This window comes from Coffea arabica, chromosome 2e (assembly GCF_036785885.1).
Source record: "Coffea arabica cultivar ET-39 chromosome 2e, Coffea Arabica ET-39 HiFi, whole genome shotgun sequence".
NCBI lineage: Eukaryota > Viridiplantae > Streptophyta > Magnoliopsida > Gentianales > Rubiaceae > Coffea > Coffea arabica.
This window is the reverse complement of record NC_092313.1, coordinates 28,836,846-28,857,633: the sequence shown is the minus strand read 5'-3', so window position 1 is coordinate 28,857,633 and position 20,788 is coordinate 28,836,846. Positions and strand designations below refer to the sequence as shown.

At 36.9% G+C, this 20,788-nt stretch overlaps 2 protein-coding genes across 6 annotated transcripts; both read right to left on the bottom strand.

Annotated features, from left to right (window-relative positions):
- Positions 1-938: 938 nt before the first annotated feature.
- On the bottom strand, positions 939-5,238 carry LOC113732315 (uncharacterized). 5 transcript variants are annotated; one of them, XM_072080275.1, is made up of 6 exons: positions 4,850-5,238; positions 2,412-3,837; positions 2,019-2,296; positions 1,824-1,942; positions 1,419-1,716; positions 939-1,297 (listed from the first exon to the last, which is right to left on the bottom strand). In XM_072080275.1, exons 2-6 carry the CDS (start codon positions 2,771-2,773, stop codon positions 1,101-1,103), a joined length of 1,254 nt encoding a protein of 417 aa, XP_071936376.1. In that variant the 5' UTR covers positions 2,774-3,837; positions 4,850-5,238; the 3' UTR covers positions 939-1,100. The 5 variants fall into 5 exon arrangements, with proteins under 5 accessions (XP_071936376.1, XP_071936377.1, XP_071936378.1 ...); XM_072080276.1 differs by having other exon boundaries at positions 2,412-2,764; XM_072080277.1 differs by having other exon boundaries at positions 2,412-2,487.
- Positions 2,861-3,830, bottom strand: LOC113728901 (uncharacterized). The gene is made up of 2 exons (XM_072077513.1): positions 3,231-3,830; positions 2,861-3,139 (listed from the first exon to the last, which is right to left on the bottom strand). Exons 1-2 carry the CDS (start codon positions 3,828-3,830, stop codon positions 2,861-2,863), a joined length of 879 nt encoding a protein of 292 aa, XP_071933614.1.
- Positions 5,239-20,788: the final 15,550 nt, after the last annotated feature.

Here is a 20,788-nt window from a genome sequence, read left to right as displayed (position 1 = left end):
ACAGTGAAAAACTCTTAAAATGGTAATCCAAACAAAAAGTTAGTTTTGCTGAAATGAAGAAACTAAAATGAAGAAAGTTTTGCCTTGCAGAATCTTCTAGGTTGAAAAATGCTTTCACTGTCAAGCTTAAACAAAAGTGCAAAACATGAAGAAATATCACATGCTAAAGAAAAGAAGATGACTAGCTTTATTAAAGTTTTGTCCATTGTTTGTTATATGGCTAGCGCTGTTAAAGTTCTGTCACTTATGGTTGACTATTACATCTTTTCCAGGTACTACGAAGAGAGACAATATTGAGCTGATACGTACTTTTTAGTGTTCATTAATCAATAAGAAGTTGCAGATCGTGAAAGCTATCATTTCATTGCTAGAAACTGGCATTTTCATTGTCCAAGAAGTTTGCAGCTCATCAAAGCTGTAATTGATTTCTGAAAATTGGCATTTTCATGGTCCATGATGCATGCCTACTTGCCCTTCCTGGTAGTATAACTGTACTTATCAAGGTTTGTAAAATCGGGATCCCACGTCGGATCGATTTTAGTTTCACAGAATCGGATCGTAGGATCGTAAGATCCTACCAAAAACTCCTAAATTTACTAAATTAATGAATTTGAAATTCATATATCATTTTGTACATCCTAAAAGATATCAAATAAATAAGTTACTCATAAATATATAGTATTTTTTACTTACTATCTGACAAGTAATAAAGAAGAGAATGTAAACCTGTTATCTGTCATGATTTCAAATCTTAAAATCAAATGCTTCACAGTTTACACAATCATAATTTCAAATATAAAATAATCATCAACCTTCACAAATACTAAAAAGCAAAACATCCAAAAAGATTTTCAAGATCAAAATTAACTACTAGAATGTCATCTGTCATGTTTAAACAAACATGAAAAAATAAAAAATAAAATAGCAACAATTCATCATTTTCAAGTATCATAATAATTCAGAAATACATTAATTTATAACCAATCATTTTCATCGTTTGAATCAAATTCATTATTCCCATAATCCATATTATCAAAATCATTATTTTCCCAATCATCTTCACCATCCCAATTCTCTTGGAATTCATCTTCGGCATTATCTTAATCACCATCCAAATTAGTATCATCCAAATCATTAGTTCCCATTTGAAGATCAGTTTCGGGAACCATATCAAGATAATCATCATCTTGGCGGTCGAATTCAGTTGAAGGCCCATCATCCTCATCAATAACATGAATCTCTTTCATTTTATTAACTTGTCTTCGACGGACATGGGTTTGACGATCTTCATGATCATCTAAATAAACAAACAATAATAATGAAAGTTACCAAAAACAAGAGAACTTGAAAAATAAAACTATAAAAACAAAAAAAAGGATAAACTTTATACTTAAATTGGAAGAAAGAAAGAAACTTACAAACTCTCTGCACATTTCTTGTAAGTATTTCAATTTCATCATCTTCATTTCCCTCTTCATCTGAAGTGTCACATTTGGGATTGTCATCTAGAACTCGTAACCAGCTATTTTCTCTTGGAAGAGTTGGATTTTCTCTCTCTGTCACCCATTCATCATCTGAAGGCAAATTCTCAAAAGGAATTTCTTCAATAACACGTTGCCTTTGCCTTTGTCTCTCTCTCAACTTCAAGTTGTACATCACAAACACAAGGTCATTCATTCGTTTTTGAGCCAAACGGTTTCTTCTCTTAGAATGTACCTATTGAAATTGAAAGAACTTATACAGTTATACTACGAACTTAAATTCAAATGCTAAACAAAATATTATACTAAATGAGATATTATATTATATGAAAACATTATTACCAATTCAAATGCGCTCCAATTTCGCTCACATCCAGAAGAGCTACAAGTTAAACTGAGAATTCGAATGGCAAAATTTTTCAACTCTGGACACTCATCGCCATAAGATTCCCACCAATCAGCTGTAGGAAATTAAAATAAATAACAAATTAGTAAAGGTTTTAAAAATAAAAACACAAAGTTCAACTAGTAACTAACCAGGAGATTTCTTGTTTCTTGTTAGTACAGCATTTTCATGACCAAATAATCCATTTGCATGTCGAAAATCATCTAATTGCAAATCAATCTTCACCCTTTCACCAGATTCGGGAACCATCTTAGCAATGCAATCATAAAGGCCACGTTTTATATTTGCATCCGACTGAAAATCTGGACTATATTGAAATTGAGGATTCAAATAATAACCCGTGGCATGTAAAGGATGACTCAATTGATCTTCCCATCTTTTATCAATGATAGCAAATGCCGATTCAAATCTAGCACATAAACATGAGTTTGGTTAAAAAAATAACTAAAAAAATTCATTCTACTATCCAACACAGAAATTATAAATGAACTCATAATTAATATGACAATTTATTTAAAATTCACCTCTTTCGAATATTGTTCACATTTTGTTTGATTTCTTCTTTTGCCTGATCAATAGCTTTATAGAGAAAGCCCATGGCTGGTTTTTCATCAGAATCAACCATCCTCAATACTTTGATAAGAGGCGAAGCTATCTTTAAACATAACTCCACATTTGGCCAAAATTGTTGATTATCAAAAATGATGCTCTCAATTTTTTTCCCCTTGTTTCTCCTAGCATACATGCTTGTTTTCTTTTTATCCGAACAGAAAAAGTTAAACAAATTCCCTTTCAGCTCGCTAAGACGTCTCATGGTCAAGTATGAAGTAGCAAAACGAGTAACTCCAGGTCTAATCAACTCCTTGCCATTAGTGAACTGTTTCATCCAATTAATAACTGTACCCCATGAATAAATATATGTAACCACTGATTTCGCTTTTTGTATAGTAACTTTGTGGAGAGAATCAAACTTTTAAAAATCTTCTAACATTAGATCAATACAATGAGCAGCACAAGGGGTCCAAAACAATCTTTTTCTCTTTTCCATCAATATTTTTCCAGCTGCCTTATAATTAGAAGCATTATCGGTGATGACCTGCACAACATTATCCTCTCCAATTTTTTCCACAATACCATCTAACAATTCAAATAATTTTTGAGCTGTTTTTGAAATATCAGTGGTATCTACCGAAGATAAGAACACAGTACCAGCTGGACTATTCACAAGAAAATTGTTCATTGTTCTCTTTCTCTGATCAGACCATCCATCGGACATAATAGTATAGCCAATTTTTTTTCCACTCTTTTTTGTACATATTGAGCAAATTCAATGTCTCTTGCACCTCTTTTTTCAAAAAGGTCACTCTCATTTCATGGTATGAAGGTGGTTTAAATCCTTTTCCATATTCTCCCAATTTCCTAATCATTAAAGGAAACAATGGGCTATTTACAGCATTAAATGGAACGGCACTTGTATAGAACCACCTAGCCATTATTTGACAAACTTCATCTCTATCTTGTTTCTTCCATTTCTCATTTATGGTTGTTTGTCTCACATTCAACCCCCCAGATTTTCTCACAACAAAGTTGTCCATAGAACATTTTTTAGCCTGCTGCTTAACTTCACCTTCTTCTTCTTTTAAATCATACATGGTACTAACCCTTTGTTTTTTTTTCCTTGATTCCTCAGAACTTGCACTTAGTAAATCAAACATTTGGGTTCTAACATCTTCAGGAACGCTAGGACATGGTTCAACATTTGTATGTGTACAAGCTAAATGATGCTTAAGCCTATACACACCACCAGCTCGAGTAATTCCACAGTATTTACACTGAAATTGTTTTTTATTAGAATCAATTTCAATTCCATGATCCCACCCGGGATCCAATCGAGCACCCGGTGCATTTTTTCTACTTTGTTTCTTTGAAGCGGATGAAGACATTTAAGCACTGCCAAATATATTAGAATATTCATAAAAAACCAAGAAATTCAGACCAGACCAGCACTTGATAAAAGAAAATAAAGCTAGCATTCAAAAAATAAGCCAGACCAGACCAGCACAAGAAATTCAGTCTTATTACCAATGATTTTTGCAAGGCCGAGTGCAAATCCAATGAAAACATAGGTAAAGGACATAACAGCAGCAACAATAGAAGTTTAGAAATTAATGCTTGAACAGCAAACATTTGTATTTGTGTGAATTTTTCTGGAAAATAAAACTTTGCTATGCGTCCTACCAGAAAAGGGAATTCTTTTATGTGTCCTTAGTGATCCTTCATACCCTGTACTGATGTCTAGATCAGTACAGAGTTCTTATAGTACATGAAGCATCTTTGGGATCACAACTTAATATAGCTTAGTCAAAGGAATAACCTGGACTAGAGTAGAACAGAAAAACAATCCTGTGAAAACAGATTATTAAGGAGTCATGTAACAGAAAGAAAAATTATCAACTGACATGTTTTACTGTAAAGATAACAGTTGAAAAATCAACTGTCCAACTGCTGCAAAATGCATGACAAAATGGGAAGATTTAAACGATGTTATATTAAATAATTTTATGAGTTCTCATTAATTCATTATTACAAAATAATAATACTCCTAACTTTGATTTCTTCAACAAGTTCAATGGGAAGATTTATGTGGTAGCAGAGTCTCGATTATCAGAGCTTCCTATGGAGAAGGCAAAAAAAAGTGTACCTAATGGACCCGTTAATGATTCTGAGAGCACAAATCCTAAGACAAAGTGCTGGTGCTTCAGAACCGTCAATAATTTTCAAGCAAGAAAACCAAAATTTCACAAATCCTAATGGACCCGTTAATAATTCCCTTCAACTTCAACTCAATTCAATCAAAAGCAATATATGTTCAAATACCAAGAAAACCAAATACAAATCACAACTTTATCAATCACTATCTCCCCAAGTATCAATTTTTAAGCAAGAAAATAACCACACTCACATATGACTTTAATTGAAGTGCTGGTGCTTGAGCTTCAGTGTGGTGGCAGGCTGGCAGCACGAAAATTGGAGAAGAACGGGTGCTGGAGCTTCAAGCTTTGAAGCTTGAAACGGCCAAAATCCAGCGGCAACAGAGGATTTCGTAGCTTGATATTCTTACCGAAGCAATGGCTGCTGGAGCTTGAAGCTTTAAAGCTTGAAGCCTTGAAGCTGTCGGCTGTAGCTTGTGGGTTCTTGGTAGAAGCCGCAGCAATTTGTCTTGTTAGTACTTGGTCTTGGTAAGAGCTGTAGCCGAAGCTTGAGATGGTTTGATGGTTTAAATTAGGGATTTGATTTGGGCAGCGGAGAGGAGAAGAGAAATGACAAAGGTCTGCTTGAGGAGAAGATGAAGAAGACCGAAGCTTTTTGACGGAACCTTTTGACTTTGAGGCAAAATTTGTTAAAACATTGCAACTAAGGCCTGCAATTTCTTGATAAACTACAAGCCTACCCCAAATGTTGATTTTTACTTGCAAAATGAACCTTGTATTTCACAAATTAGCCCTTTTTTGTGGGATCGAAGTAGGATCGTAGGATCGTACGATCCTATGCGATCCTACCGATCCTACCTTGATCCTACGTAGATTCAAGGAGTTTGCGATTCTAAGTGCGATCCGGATCGATTTTGCCTTTCCAGATCGTAGGATCGTACGATCCTACGATCCGGATCGCAATTTTAACAACCATGGTACTTATCAGAAGTATCATAGCAGACGGTTTAGAATGCCATTTTAAGACGACTGGTGGAAACTTTTGCAATTCGCAAGCTCTTTCGAGGAAATTTATGGACATCAATAGAGAAAGTTACATTTTAACCAGGAAGAGTTAAATGTATGGGAATTGAATACTTTGGCTTTCTTTTAACAAAATGTTTGGTATCATCAACAGTCAGTTCTATAACATGGATTAGAAAATGTAGAAATCAAAGAGCACAGAGACAAAAAGTGATGTTTCCTTCTTTATTTTCTTAGAGACACAAGTTTAATCGCAGCAACTATTCCATGGTCTGAACGAAATGAAACATCAAACCCCGCTTCAAGTGTCGAAGGAAGGTAACGCAGTAGTGATGCACGTAATCGCATAAAAGAATATGTGAGCATTTCAGGCGAAATTTGACACTTATGCAACAATCCAGAACAATGGGTAAAAAAAAGGCTATTTAACTGGTAAAAGACATGCTATTTGAAGCCAAAAATCCACTAAGCGGTCCCTAAGCAATCCGTGCAGGTGAAATTCGGGATAAAACACAGAGATAAAACACAAGAAGCCAACAGGATACGGGGAAGCCATACGGGATACGGGGCTATCCACCATTAACCAAAACCCACACAACCTCTTAAAACCAAAATAAATTGCAAAAATTGAGAAGAAATGGTTACCAGATTATGCAGCGAATCGGGATATGGTAGAAGCCCCTGGCTTTACCGAGGTGGCTCCGTATGGCGTTGCTCACGGATTCACGAGAAGTGGATTGAATGATGGTGGTGAGATGGTGGACGGATTGGTGATGGAGGTGAGATGAATGGATTGGTGAGTCAGTGACGGTGGTGAGAATGGAGGGTGCGGCTGCGGCTGTGGAACGGGAAAATGAAAGATCGAAAGAGGAAAGAAAAAATTAGGGATTGCGCCTGGTGGTGAGATAGTGGACGGATAGATGATGGTCCTGATGGAGGTGAGATAATGGATGAATTGGTGAATGGTGAGTCGGTGACGGTGGTGAAAATGGAGGGTGTGGGTGTGCGACTGTGGCTACGGCTGTGGAACGGGAGAAAATAAGACCAAAAGAGGAAAGAAAAATTAGGGCTACAAACGAGAGAATGACTTAGGTTAGCGTACCACATACACAATGAAATGACGTTAATGCCCCTACTCTTCGAACCTACCGAGCATAGCTCGGCTCGTGTATTAAACGAATATTGAGTAAAGTTCGAGCTCGGATCGTTTCTCTCTGTAAACAAGCCGAGCCGAGCCCTTATCGAGCTGGGTCGAGCTCGGCTCGCGAGCTACCCGGTTCGATTAACAGCTCTAGTTACCTATAAATCAGGTTAATAGAAAATATAGAAAATTAAAAAAAAATATCTAAATTTTCCGATTCATCTCCTCCCTTACTCTCAGCATCCTTCTCCCTCCTCCCCATCCTATTCATAGTTCCTTTATTTTGCCATACATACAAGTCAAATAATGTCAATTCGGTGCTGCACAAATACAGTGTAATGTCAATTCAGTGCTTGAGTATTTATTTGTTGATTGGATTGTTTTTGTGTAATTTTTGTAAAATTTGATGCTAAATTTTGAGGAGAAAATTGAAAATTGGATTTTGCAAGTTCAAGTTGCTATTTTATGATTATTAAGATTTGTTTTGGGTAGGGGTGGGTACAGGTCAAGTAGTACTCGTTCTATGCTTCATTTGGCTGACTAGACCCGTACCTTGCAAGACAGCTATCTTCTGATCTTTAACCATCCCGTATATGAGTGGGTTTCCATTAAAGTAGGGTTGAGTCAACAGATATCTGCATCACGCTGGTTATCATTTAATTTTTTTTAAAAATAATTTATAGTAATTTAATTTTGTATTTTGAATATTCATCTAAAACTTAATAAAGATTTTTTCTCAATAAAAAAATGAACATGCAAAGAGAATACGAGAAAAGAAAATTAAAAGAATTCAAAATCAATGAAAATTCAAATAAATAATACCTCTTTCCAAATATATGTTCTACATTAATTAAACTGTTTCCTTAAAAAAAAAAAAGAAATCATGACATCTATAAATGAATCTTATAAATAAACTTTAATTTTTCATATTTATAATGTATTTTGTTTAATGAAATTACTTATTTACCTCCAAAAGTATTATTTTGTAATATGTGTGTAAAAATAAAAAATATATATGTGGGAAGAATCGGGTTCCCACGGATTCTTAATCAGGTGACTCCAACTAACACCGCATACAAGTAATTATCCAACTTTCTTTTGACTCGATCAAATAATACACACCGGAACCCTATTTGTTGAATCGAATCGAATCGGATGTGGCAGATTTTTGGATTAACAGGTATTTTTGCCCAACCCTAGTTTCAGGTGTCTTCAAAATTGTTTTAAAGGGGTTAATTAGATGCCCCAAAGGCAAAGTGAGTGTTGGTTGATGAATTTGTTTGGGCATATGATCGAGTTTGAGAAAAGCCCATAGCAGAAGGCAATCCCGAAAGTTTCAAATTTTCGAATCAGAATTTCAATTATGACCTTATTTTTGTATCGTCAAAGGGTTTAAACTGAAGAAAAATGATGCCATAATCATGACTCAAGCGAATAAAATGAGTGTTGGGCAAAAATTGATCTTGAAAAGAAGTGTTAGATGGTGGTTGAAGATAGGCAACTAGTGTTCGTGTTACGAGGTGTTTACTCTTGATAGCCAAACATGCACGTAATGGCACTGGTAAGTCGCATTACCAGTCAGCCCTCACACTCATACTTGTGCACAAGTATTCAACGTAGAACACTCAGACAAAACAAAGGAACAACACGCACAAGTTAAAGCCAAGCGGCCAACCTTGTATTTCACAATAGAGATTACAAGGACAATTCTACAAACACTTAGCGTGCAGAACATCTAAGGATGTTTCTTAGTATCTGCCCTTAGTCTCTGCCTAGCCATTTATTTATAGGCATTGTTACGGTTGACAAGACCCAACCATTGGTCCAATCCAAATGTACATGAGTTAGGAAATCGATAAGAACGTGTCTGAGTTGGCTGGTAACCTTTCGCAACTTCAACAACGGCTAGCAACTGCCAGACAGTCCCAACGTTCGTCTTTCCGAGCACAGGCAACGGTCGCACGATTTCGCGCGCCCAGCTTCCCACCATTTGCTACGTTTCGTGCCCAACTTGCTCCAACACCTAGCAACTTTGTCACCACGGTTCCAAATGCTTGGAACCATCTGAAATAACCCACAAAGTCTAGTCGTACCACGCCCTTGGCCCCCGGCCTTGACTTGGCTTAGTCACAGTTATTCCTCTATATAGTAGTCCTGGCTAAAAACTTCGGACCATTAGTAGAGACACCTCTCATTCCCCCACTAACTTAGAGACATCTTCTATCCCTGAAACTTTCCCAAACCCATACATAGGCATGAAAAATATCATCAAACATGTGTCCAAACTTTTCTCGACCCATTTATCTTCGGCCTTCCAACTTGACCATGATTGGCCGAAATCTGCCACGGTCGTGCACTTTTCGTTTGGACCGCACCCTAAGGGGCTAATAAACCACCCCACCTAAAGAGGTTGACACCCTCGTCAACTTGGTTTGCTTTCGCACGTTCTTCAAGTACTCAGCAATCTTATCTTGAAACTGTCACAAGGTAACATTCCATTCCCAAGTAGCATCTAATTTTGTTTCACCGTTCCAATGGATCAGATAGTTTGTCCATCTATTCTTTTTTCTTTGTCCCATCATTCTGTAATCCAGCACAGCCTTCACATCTTTCTGAAATTTCTTACGAATCACTGGCGGGGCACACTTTGCTTGCCTCCGTCCTCCATCCATCGCGTCTTGGTAAAAGGGTTTCAGAAAACTCACATGGAAGGTCAGGTGGATCTTGAGCTTGTCAAGTGGTTTCAAACGATAAGCTATATGACCCACCTTCTTGATTACCTTAAATGGTCTATTGTACTCAGGGATGATCCCACGATGGACTGTCTTGTTATTTACTTTCTTTCAAATCTGGGGAGTCAGTTGGAACTCTAAGTCCGATCTATGTTGGTTTGCGTACTTCTTCATGCGTTGTTGTATCATCAACAAACTATCTCTTGAAGAGCAACTTCAGGTGGAGTCAGAGGTTGTTGCCTATTCATTAACTCAAATGGACTCAACTTAGTTGCGAATGACTTGTGCAGGTTGTAGTAAAACTATGCAGCATCCAGCAACTCCAACCAATTTTTCTAACTTGTCGTCACGTAATGCCTTAAGTGTTCTTCTAACAAGGTATTGATCGTCTCCGTTTGTCCGTCGGTCTAAGAATATGCGGCAGTTGAGAACTTCAATTTGAAACCTAGCAACCTGAACATCACGGTTCAAAATCTACCTATGAATCTCATGTCCCTGTCACTTATGATATCTTTGGGTAATCCGAAATACATCATAACATGTTTGAAAATAACTCAACGACAACATCAACCGAGCACTCCTTTGGTGTACCAACAAACACAGCATACTTAGAAAATCTGTCAATAATTACAAAGACAAAAGCCATACCATCGACCTTAGAGAATCTCGAAATGAAGTCCATAGAAACTAATTGCCATGGTCGATCAGAGATTGGCAAAGGCTGCAACAAGCCTGACTCCTTCTTCCTCTCCACCTTGTCTTGGTGACAAACAAGATAAGTTTTCACGTATGCTTCAATATCCTCTTCCATCTTTGGCCAATAGAAGCTACGCGACAGTAATGCCCGCATTCGTTCAACTCCAGAATAACCAGTCCAAGAAGCATCGTGAGTCTCTCGTAGTAACTTTCGCCTAAGTCCCCCTCCTGCTGGAACATATGCTTGACCACTATTGGCAAAGAGTAAGTCATCCTCCAGCCAATAACGACGAACTTTGACTTCACGAACACCAAGTTTTGATAAACTGGGTCACTCGGGGACTCCCACTTAATCTTGTCCCCGAAGTCCGTCTCAACAGTACTAAGCACAACAATGTATTCTTTGACATACTTTCTACTAAGTACGTCGACCACTGCATTCTCCCTTCCTAACTTATGAATCCAGTCAAAGTCAAACTCAGCCAGAAACTCTTGCCAACGAGCTTGCTTTGGGGTCAACTCTCTCTGTGTCTTGAAGTAAATATTGTCCATGTTATTAGTCACCACCACAAACTTGGTTCCTAATAGATAGTGCTTCCATATCTTGAGGCAATGCACAACAACTGTCATTTATTTCTCATGCGTACTATATCTTTGCTCGCATTCTTTCAGCTTTTTAGTTTCAAATGCAATCGGGTGCTTCTCCTGCATAAGTACTCCTCCAATCGCACGATCTGAAGCATCAGTATGCACTTCAAAAGCTTTCGAAAGTTGCAACACTGGCACAGAAGCAACCGCTTTCTTCAGCATTCTGAATGCATCTTCGCACTCATAATCTCACAGCCACAGTCTATCCTTCTTTAGTAGGTCATCTTTGAGTATCCCTGGATGAAGTGCCTGTAGTAGTTGGCCAAACTAAGGAATGACTTTAGTTATGCGACTTTCTGGGGTGCAAGCTAGTCAAGGATCGCCTCAACCTTTCTGTGATCCATCTGGATCCGACCATTGTTCAATACATGGCCAAGAAAAATGATTTGCTCCCTGCAAAACTCACACTTTTCTTGCTTTACATGGAGTTCGCATTCCCTCAACTTGCAGAATACTACCCTCTGATCTATGTGGTCCTTCAAGGATTTCGAATACACAATAATATCATCTAAGTACACTATGACAAACTTATCAAGAAAATCGTACAAGACATCATTCATTAGTCCACAAAAGGTAGCAGGTGCATTCGTCAAACTGAATGGCATAACGAGAAATTCAAAGGAATTATAGCACGTCACTACCGTCGTCTTTTCCTCATCTCCTGGGGCTATTCAGACTTGCCAGTACCCAGACCGCAAATCAATTTTAGTGTAAAATCGTGCCATCACTAGCTCGTCGAACAAGTTGTACACATTTGGGATGGGTACTTGTTTTTTATCGTGATCTTATTCAAGGCACAATAGTCTACACAGAACCTCAGCGTTCCGTCAGCCTTCTTCTGGAATAACACTGGAGTACTGTACGGATACTTTGACGGTCTCAGCGCTTGGCTATCTAGCAATTCATTAAGTTGGTATCGCAACTCAGCCAACTCTATCGGGGACATGCGATAAGAAGTTTGGGTAGGTGGTTGGGCTCTTGGAACCTACTCGATCTTGTGTTCCACAGCACAGGATGGAGGAAGCTATCTCGAAAACTCTGCAGGCATGATATATGTAAACTTCTCTAGAACATGGGCCATGGCGTTGGGTACTTCCTGGTACATGTTAGGTTTGGTTTCCACCAATGCAGCAATATGCACAACTTCACCACGCCTCAGAAGATATGACTCAATCTCTATCGTTGATACCATGTTCTTTTGTTGATTGTTCTTTTGTTTCTGCAACTTTACTGCAGGAACAAAGCCTGGACTCTAGCCATCATTCACCATGACGCCATCCAAGTGCGGAATTGGATAGATCCTATTTGCAACTATGAAATCTTTGTCTAGAATCAAGTCAAAATCATCCATTGACTTGCCATGAAATTGCACCAACCCTTCCATGGCCCCAACTCCAATTCTACAGTCGCCATGCCTAGCACTGGCTTGATTTTAGAGTTTACGGCCTTCAATTTTGAAACCCAAGTCTTTCAACTGTAACCGGAACCGACTCACCACTTTTTCCATCATAGAACTATATGATGCTCCCGTTTCAACCATCGCCAATATATGGTTACCATTCAATGTAACTTGCACATACATCAAACCATTGTAAAGAGTACGGACATTAGTATCTGTGATGGCGTTCAAGAATTACATGGGGTTGACCCGTGCATCCTGGACCTCCAACTGGTCACTATTGCCTTCTGCCACCAAGGCACTAATGTTCTGGTCCTTTTTATTGGATAATTGCGAGTTAAGTGTGGTCTTCCACAGGTATAGCAGCCATCCTTTTTAGGGTTGGATGTTTGCTTCTTCTTAGAAGAGGAAACACCGCTAGTTTCGGTCGTTGTCACTGTCTGTTTCTTTTTATTCTTCTTTGAGAATTGACCACCTTTCGAGCCCTTAGCCTTATCCTTGCCCTTCTTTTTTTTTCACTTTTGGATCCTATGGACTTGAAGTCTATCAACTTCTCGACAGTAGCAAGTGATTGAGACACGGTCTGAACATTTTGTCACTGCAACTCCATCTGTACCCACGGTTGAAGTCCATGGATGAAGATGTAGAGTCTGTCTTCCTCAGACATTTCCCTTACATCTAACATCAAGGCTTGGAACTCTGTAAGTACTCGTGTATGCTCTTATTCTGCTTCAAGTTTCACAATACACCTCTAACTTTTCATGAAACATTCGTGGGAAGGAATTGTTTCTTCAATTCCTCCTTCAGTACTTCTCAAGTGCCGATCTTGGATTTGGTAGATCTGATTGCACTGTTCTCCACCATAACTTTACATCACCACTAAGGTACATTGATGCAATTGATACCTTTTCTACTTCAGGAATGTCAATAGCCTTGAAGTACTACTCGACAATCCCACAGAAAGTTTTCCAAATACTTAGAACTCCTACTACCTTGGTACGGTTTCGGATCTAGGACTTTCACTTTTCCCTTCGAAGATTTTTGAAAGGTCTGTGTGTTACAAGAGCCGACTGCCTTCTTTAACACATTGATCTTCGATTGTAAAGTCACGATCTTTGTATGGGACGAAGTCATTTCATTCCTTAGTATCTCAACATCTCCAACGAAAGAAACTGTCTGCTTGGTTTCATCCATCTGTGCAGTCAGGGTGTTGATCATCTCTCTAGTCTGCAATAGAACTTCTATGACGTTGAAGCCTTCTGGGCCATCTCCCAGACACTGCATCAAGTCCTCAAATGCAAATTCCTAACATTGCAACCATTCCTAGCATTGCAATAGAATTCCTGTGTCCAACCATCATTAACCAACAAAACACATAACAAAAGCACAGTCTAATAGATCAAAGCCGTGCTTTGATACCAAACTATTACGAGGTGTTTACGCTTGCTAGCCTAACAAGCATGTAATGACATTGATAAGCCGCGCTTCCAGTCAGCCCTTACATTGACACTTGCATACAAGTATTCAACTTAGAATACTTAGGCAAAAACAAAGGAACAACATGCACAAGTTACAACCAAACGGCCAACCTTGTATTTCACTATAGAGATTACAAGGACAATTCTACAAACATTTGGCGTGCAGAACATCTAAGGGTGTTTCTCACTATCTACCTTTAGACCTTACCTAGCCATTTATTTATATGCATTGTTATAGTTGACAAGACCCAACCGTTGGTCCGACCCGAATGTACATGAAGTCAGGAAACCGATAAGAACGTGTCTGAGTTGACTGATAACCATCCGCAACTCCAGCAAACGACTAGCAACTGCCAGACAGTCCCAACGTTCATCTTTGGAGCGCATAGGCAATGGTCACACAGTTTCGCGCACCCAGCTTCTCGCCATTTGCTTAGTTCCGTGCCCAACTTGCCCCAACACTTAGCAACTTAGGCACCACGGCTCCAAATGCTTGGAACCATCCGAAATAACCCATAAAACCTTAGCCCCCAGCCCTTGGTATTGACTTGGCTTAGTTATAGTTATCCCTCTCTATAGTAGTCCTAGCTAAAAATTTCGGACCGCTAGTAGAGACACCCCTCATTTCCCCACTAATTTAGAGACATTTCCTAGCCTTGAAACTTTTCCAAACCCATACATAGGTATGGAATACATCATCAAACACATGTCCAAGTTTTTCCCCACCAGTTCACCTTCAGCCTTCCAACTTGACCATGACTGACCGAAATCTACCACGGTTGCGCGCGTTCCATCTAGAACGCGTCCTAAGGGGCTGACAGTTCACCATTGCAACTGTGAGGATCAGGGAAGATGATTAATTTTTAAAATTATATTTTAACCCACTAAACTTTTGGCCAAGTTTTACTTTGACCTAAATTGTGGTCAATCATTACACCTTAACCTCAAAACTCAAGACTCCATTTGGACTAACTGCTTTTGGGGTATCTTTTAAAAACTTTACGGTAACTATATATATAAATAACTTGTATTATAGATGTTTTTGGGGGGTTTTTTAAAAGTATTTTTAGGGCTTTTTAAAATACATTTTTGGGATATTTTTATAATTTACAACTTTTTTGGGGTATTTTTAAAAAATTTTACGCCACCCACCACCACCACTCACCGCCATCACCCCCTCCCTCCTCTCTCTTGTCTCTCCCTCTTTTTTCCCTCTCTTTCTCCCTTTCTTTCTCCCCTTCCTCTTCCTTCTCCCTCCTCTTTCTTCTCCTTTTCTCCCCCGTCCCTCTCGTTTCCGACCCTCAAACCCCTCTCCTAATCGTGGATGGTAACCGCGACTCCATCTGAGACCTCAGCTGTGACCTTCTTGGTTGCAACCAGAAGCCACTAGTCGCGGCTTCTAGCTGCAACCTTTCTGGTCACGACCAAGAAGCCCACAGTCAGTAGAGGGAAGGGGGGATTAGGGGGTGGGGAAAGGGAAGGGAGAAGGGAGGAAAGACAAGGGAGAGGAGGAAGGAGAAAGGAGAAGGAGAATAAGAGGAAGGAGGGAGGAGAGAAAGGGAGAAAAAGAGAGAGAGAGGAGAGAGGAAGGAGGGTCATGGGTGTGGGGGTGATGGCGGTGGTAGTGGACAGTGATGGGTAGTGGTGGTGGTTGTAGTGGGTAGTGTGGGGAAGAAGAATTAGGGAAATTTTTTAATTATTTTTTTAATGTATTTGAGATATGTTGTATTTTTAAATTATTTTTGAGGTTATTTTTAAAGTTTATCACTGTAGACTTGAACAACAAAAATAGTTTTTTCAAAATACTGTTGAATCCAATTGGATTCCAATTTAATCAATTTTATAAATATTGAGGTATCCGAGTAATAATAATAATGTCCCACATTGTATTCAACCGTTTTTGGATATGTTTACATCAAAATAACATAATTGGTTGTCATGAATAATGACAAACCAAAAAGTCATATAAACAAATTGACAGCTACTATAATATTATTTCTTCTTAATTTAAGAATTTACTCTTTGTCGTGTAAATATATTTCATTTATTTATGGGAATATCCCATGCATATAATTTATTACCTATACATCATTGTTAGTTGGAAGTTAAATGTATGATAGTTTTTTCTTTTTGTAGTGTAAGTGAGAGAATTCAAACTCGGAAAAAAATGTGTACGCTAGATAAGTTAGCTATGTTCACAATTCTCTCAATATTTGCCGCCGATTTTATGTCTTCACTCCAAGATAGTTTAATTTAGCTAACAAAAGTCAGTACACGGGCCAAAATTTCAAGGCTAGTAAGATATTTTCCTTTCACTATTGCAAGAATTTACCCGTATACACATTAAGTACTTTACAAGTTTTTGAGGGAATATCTCTATTCGCATTATTTAGTATTTAGGGGGATTCTATAGTCATTTTTAGTTATCATACCCTCATATTAAATTTATATTTGGATGGCGATAGATCTCAATCATTTAAATTACATAACACTATCATCGTTGAGTGATAAGAATATAAACAGCTATCATTTTGTTTTTGGGTTGTATATGCGTATTCAAAGTTATTTGGACAAACTACCACACTTATACTACTATCTCCTAAAAATGAACTAACTTAAAATGGTGATAAAATATTGGAAGATGTTGCTTAAATTAAAAAAAAAATCATAAATGGTAATAAGGTAAACTAAATAAGAAATTAAAAAAAGGGAATATAATGCTTGCAAACTATCTAAGAGGTCTAAACTAGGGATGAATCTTCATATGCAATCAGTATATATATTAACGGGTTTTAAATCATTTCATACAGTATCAGTGTATACATTGGGGACTATCTAAGGTCTAGGTAATACTCGATTTTTTTTGGCTTTTCTAACCATATAATGAATTATTAAAGGTGTTGCAATACAATATGAATGCATATATGCAAAATTATTAAAATTGCATTAGTTTGTGCTTATGATTGCATAATTATTGTACACATAACAAATATGTGACTAATTGTAAATCTCCCTAATGATGGATAAAAGAAAGATCGTGTGATTGAAAAGAGAATTAAAATCATGGGTTGATTGATCGATTGACTAATTGATTAAGTAAAAGGAAAGCTATAATTAGCACAATCAAATAAAAAGTAAGAGAGTAATACATTTATTGGTATTTAGAAACATGAAGGTATAGTAATAAATAATAGGAAAAATGGTAGTAATGATTGCAATGAAAGGAAAAAAAAATTAATCCAAATTTTGATGAGTATTTCTAATGGGTGACCTATGGGTAATCGTTAACACACCTGCATTCCATCTAACCTGCCATGTATATACGTAACAATTACTACTTTTTCTTTTATTTATATATTTTTCTAATTAATTCCCTTACATTTATATGCTTTCCCTAATTCATCTTATATTTCTAAAAATTTAACACCTAATATATATATTAACGAGTGCCTAATTAAAAAGGAAAGCTATAAGTTGATTGAAAAAAATAAAGGTATAATTAATAGAAATGCATATAGGGTAAGTAATTGATGATTGATTGAAATTTACTATAAATAATGAAGTGAAAATGAATAGTAAATTAATTGTTACCAAAAAAGAAAAAGAATGAAATCTACCAAAAAAACAAACACAAATTTTTTGCCACGTTTCGAAAAGATAGGGCATTTACTTGGTAGAATATAAATATGCCCAACTCGGCAACCTACTATATAGGGAACTAATATTACAAATATAACACTAATATAATAATTGACCTTCTTTTTTTATGTTTTAGTTCACATAACTGTTGAGTAAACAAAATAAGTAGATATATTTTTTTAACTATTTAGTTATCAATCAAAGGTGTTTTTGGTAGTAGATGGTGAGATGGAAACGGGAATCATATCAAAATTTGGAAAGATAGGTGGACTCCACGTCTTTCTAATTTCAAAATTATATCTCGTTTTGATGTGCTACTAGAAATCTCCACTATAGATTGTTTAATTGATGAAAATAGCAGGAAATGGAAATATGATTTGCTTCAAGAGCTTTTTTGGCAGGATGTGATTAGGGGTGACCCCTCCCCCACCCCCGCCCCGTTGCCTATTAATTCCCCCCGTCCCCGTCCCGTCCTCCGCCCCCGCCCCGCTTCCCCCACGGGGTTAAAATAATTATTATATAATTTCATTATAATTAAATTTGAGCAAGTAATCAAGTACTAAAATATCAACACATTACCAAATTATTATTCATTGTAACTTTACAATTGAAACTCATAAAAATAATTAAACAAAAGTTATTTGAATACAATCTAATATGATAAAACCAATATAACTAAAATAATTATTTTTACTTTTGATACAAATACAATCACTAAATTATTATTGTGTTTTTTTTTAGAAAAAAGTGTTATTGTATTAAGTGTAGTTAGGAATTTAATATAAATGTATTAATAAATTTAGTATAAATAATTAATAATTTTTATTAATAGACATGTATAATTGATAATATCATTAGATATATAATTATGTACATATATATATATCTCTCTTTTTTTTCCAAACGGGTGGGCCCCCTGCCCCGTTTCTAAATGGGGGGAAAAATTCCCCCCACCCCCCGCCCCAACCTCTGCCCTAATAGCCCCCCGCGGGCACCGCCCCCGTTGCTATCCTTAGATGTGATCGAGTTGATTATGAGTATTCCATTGGGTGATAGACGAAATCAAGAAAAGCTCATTTGGCACTATTCTAAAAATGGCTCCTTCACAGTGAAAATTGCCTATCATCTTATCAAAATATAATCTACAAATTGACAAGATGTAGCTTCATGTAGTAATGGTTCTATGGATGATATTTGGCCCTGCTTGTGGAAACTCAACATACCAAGTAAAGTTAAAATATTCTTGTGGTGAATTTGCAAAGACATTCTACTTATAACTTCCAAGTTGAACAGTCGTGGAGTCTATTTTGATCCTACTTGTTCTTTATGTAAGGCCCCTATTGATGATGTTAATCATCTTTTCTTGTGCTGTCCAGTAGCAATTCAACCTTGGGCCCTTAGCTTTCTTACACTAAAGATAAGATTAGACTCTACCGATCAAATTTCGTCTTGGTTGTCTGGCCTTCTTCATCTTTTGAAAAAGCAGGACATGGAATTGGTAGCCATAATTCTTTGGAATCTATGGTTTAACCGAAATGATGCATTATTTGATGGTTCCTCTCGTGATCCTCTCAGTTTGGTCTCTCCCTCTCTATCATTTTCTTATAGAAATACCATGAAATAAACACATTTCCAAACATTCCAATATGCTCTTCCACTGCTCAACTTCATTGGATAAAGCCCTCTGCAAGATTTCTAAAGGCAAACTTCGATGGTGCAATATTCTATGAAGACGACAACTTTAGAGTTGGAATTGTTGTGAGGAATGAATGGGACAAATTTGTTACTAGTATTTTTCACAAAATCTTAGGTATCTTTTCTCCTAAAGTAATTGAAACCTATGTTGCAATATCTGCAATTTCCTCGTTACTTCAGTTGAAGGTTCCTAAGATTGTTTTAGAGGGTGACTCTTTGAAGATCATCAACATGCTTAAAAATATAGAATCCGATGATTTAGCTTATGGAATGCTATTAGATGATATCTTTTTTAGTTTACAGAATTTCATCACTTGGGAGGCTGATTGGATTTCTAGGAATCTAATTGTGCCTACTCATTTCTTAGATAGTAATGCTAGTTCTATTTTAGGTATTTATAGTTGGAGATTTTCTCCACCAATTTTTCTTTCTTTCGCAATTAATACGGATCTATCCTCTTCTTAATAAAAATTTTCCAGTTTTTCTATCAAAAAAAATTATCAGTCAAAGGTGTTATTATGCAATGTTAGTAAAATTTGAATTCAAAGTGTCAAGCTTAATTTGTCTTAGTAATTCTAGTTGTATTGTATCCCCCAACATTCATATCTTATTCACTAACCATATCCAACCATGTTACGAGTTCTAGTTCCTAACTAACTTTATTTAAATTGAAATATTTCTTAACTGACATATCTAATTATTTTTCCAACATAAGATACAACTCCAAGTAATCGACACCCCGTTTACTTATTTGTTGCAAAACCGCCTCCTTAGAACCGTCTCCCAATCAACAAATAGTGCGCACAAACATCTGCTAACCGGTAAATTTTTTTTTTCTATATTGAAATATGTTTGACATAAAGTACTTCAAACTTGGACCCTATTTCAGATGTTGTCCTGCTTCTCACTTTTTGGGAAGTCCTTTGGCATTTCAGAGTATGTTATAAACACTTTCTACCGATTGGTATCCGTTTCTTTACTTCAAGTAAATATTCATTTAATTTTTTCCAATTGCATATTAGCATATTGGGGGTTGGGGTTGATAATTTCTTTAATTTCTTTATTATAGGCCTAAATCTTGTTCAGAAATTGCCTTAAATGACTGAGAAAATAATCTTTCACAATTTATGTGGGTCAATTCCACTAGAAATTGGGTCAATACCATTGTTACCGGTGGTTTTTGGGCTTAAACCCACTACTAAAATACCACCTTTGCACCCCACTCCCATCTAGTAATCTCCAACCAACACGTGTCACATCTGCAGATGAAGTGCAGAGCATTTGTCAGAATCAACGTACGGTGCATCAACGCAGTATAGAAGTTCCGTTGAGAACTTTCTGCTTTTTCTATTTTTTTTTGTTAATGGGATTTGTGGATTAATTTGTGAGTGAATTTTTGAACCTATTAAAAGTGGAATTTGTGCTGGTGGAAATTTTTTAATAGGCTTTCCGATATGAACGTTAAAAATGAAGGTGAATTCACTATTAATGCTTTAAAATTACCACTCATTTCATGATGATGAATTGCGACACCTTACAAAACAGGTTTACCCTTTTCACAAAAATAAATAATGGTACCAAGTCCACATTTTATTGTGTGCCTTAGGCACCATATAGTCACCTATTAATTATTGTCTTCAGTCCGTTACTAGAATTAATGCAGGCAATGTCATCATTTTTTTTTATGAGAATTGGCGAGCTTAGTGTTATCAATTTAACTTCCATTTTTGTATACACCC

Excerpts from the sequence above, each read along its gene's own strand:
- LOC113732315 (XM_072080274.1), bottom strand. The coding sequence starts at position 2,773 with ATGAAACAGTTCACTAATGGCAAGGAGTTGATTAGACCTGGAGTTACT. Across the intron at positions 1,717-1,823 it reads ATTGGAGCGCATTTGAATTG|GTACATTCTAAGAGAAGAAA; the intron begins GTAATAATGTTT and ends CAATTTCAATAG. Across the intron at positions 1,298-1,418 it reads AAGAAATGTGCAGAGAGTTT|ATGATCATGAAGATCGTCAA; the intron begins GTAAGTTTCTTT and ends TTGTTTATTTAG.
- LOC113728901 (XM_072077513.1), bottom strand. The coding sequence starts at position 3,830 with ATGTCTTCATCCGCTTCAAAGAAACAAAGTAGAAAAAATGCACCGGGT. Across the intron at positions 3,140-3,230 it reads TGACCTTTTTGAAAAAAGAG|AGAAAGAGAACAATGAACAA; the intron begins GTGCAAGAGACA and ends TGGTCTGATCAG.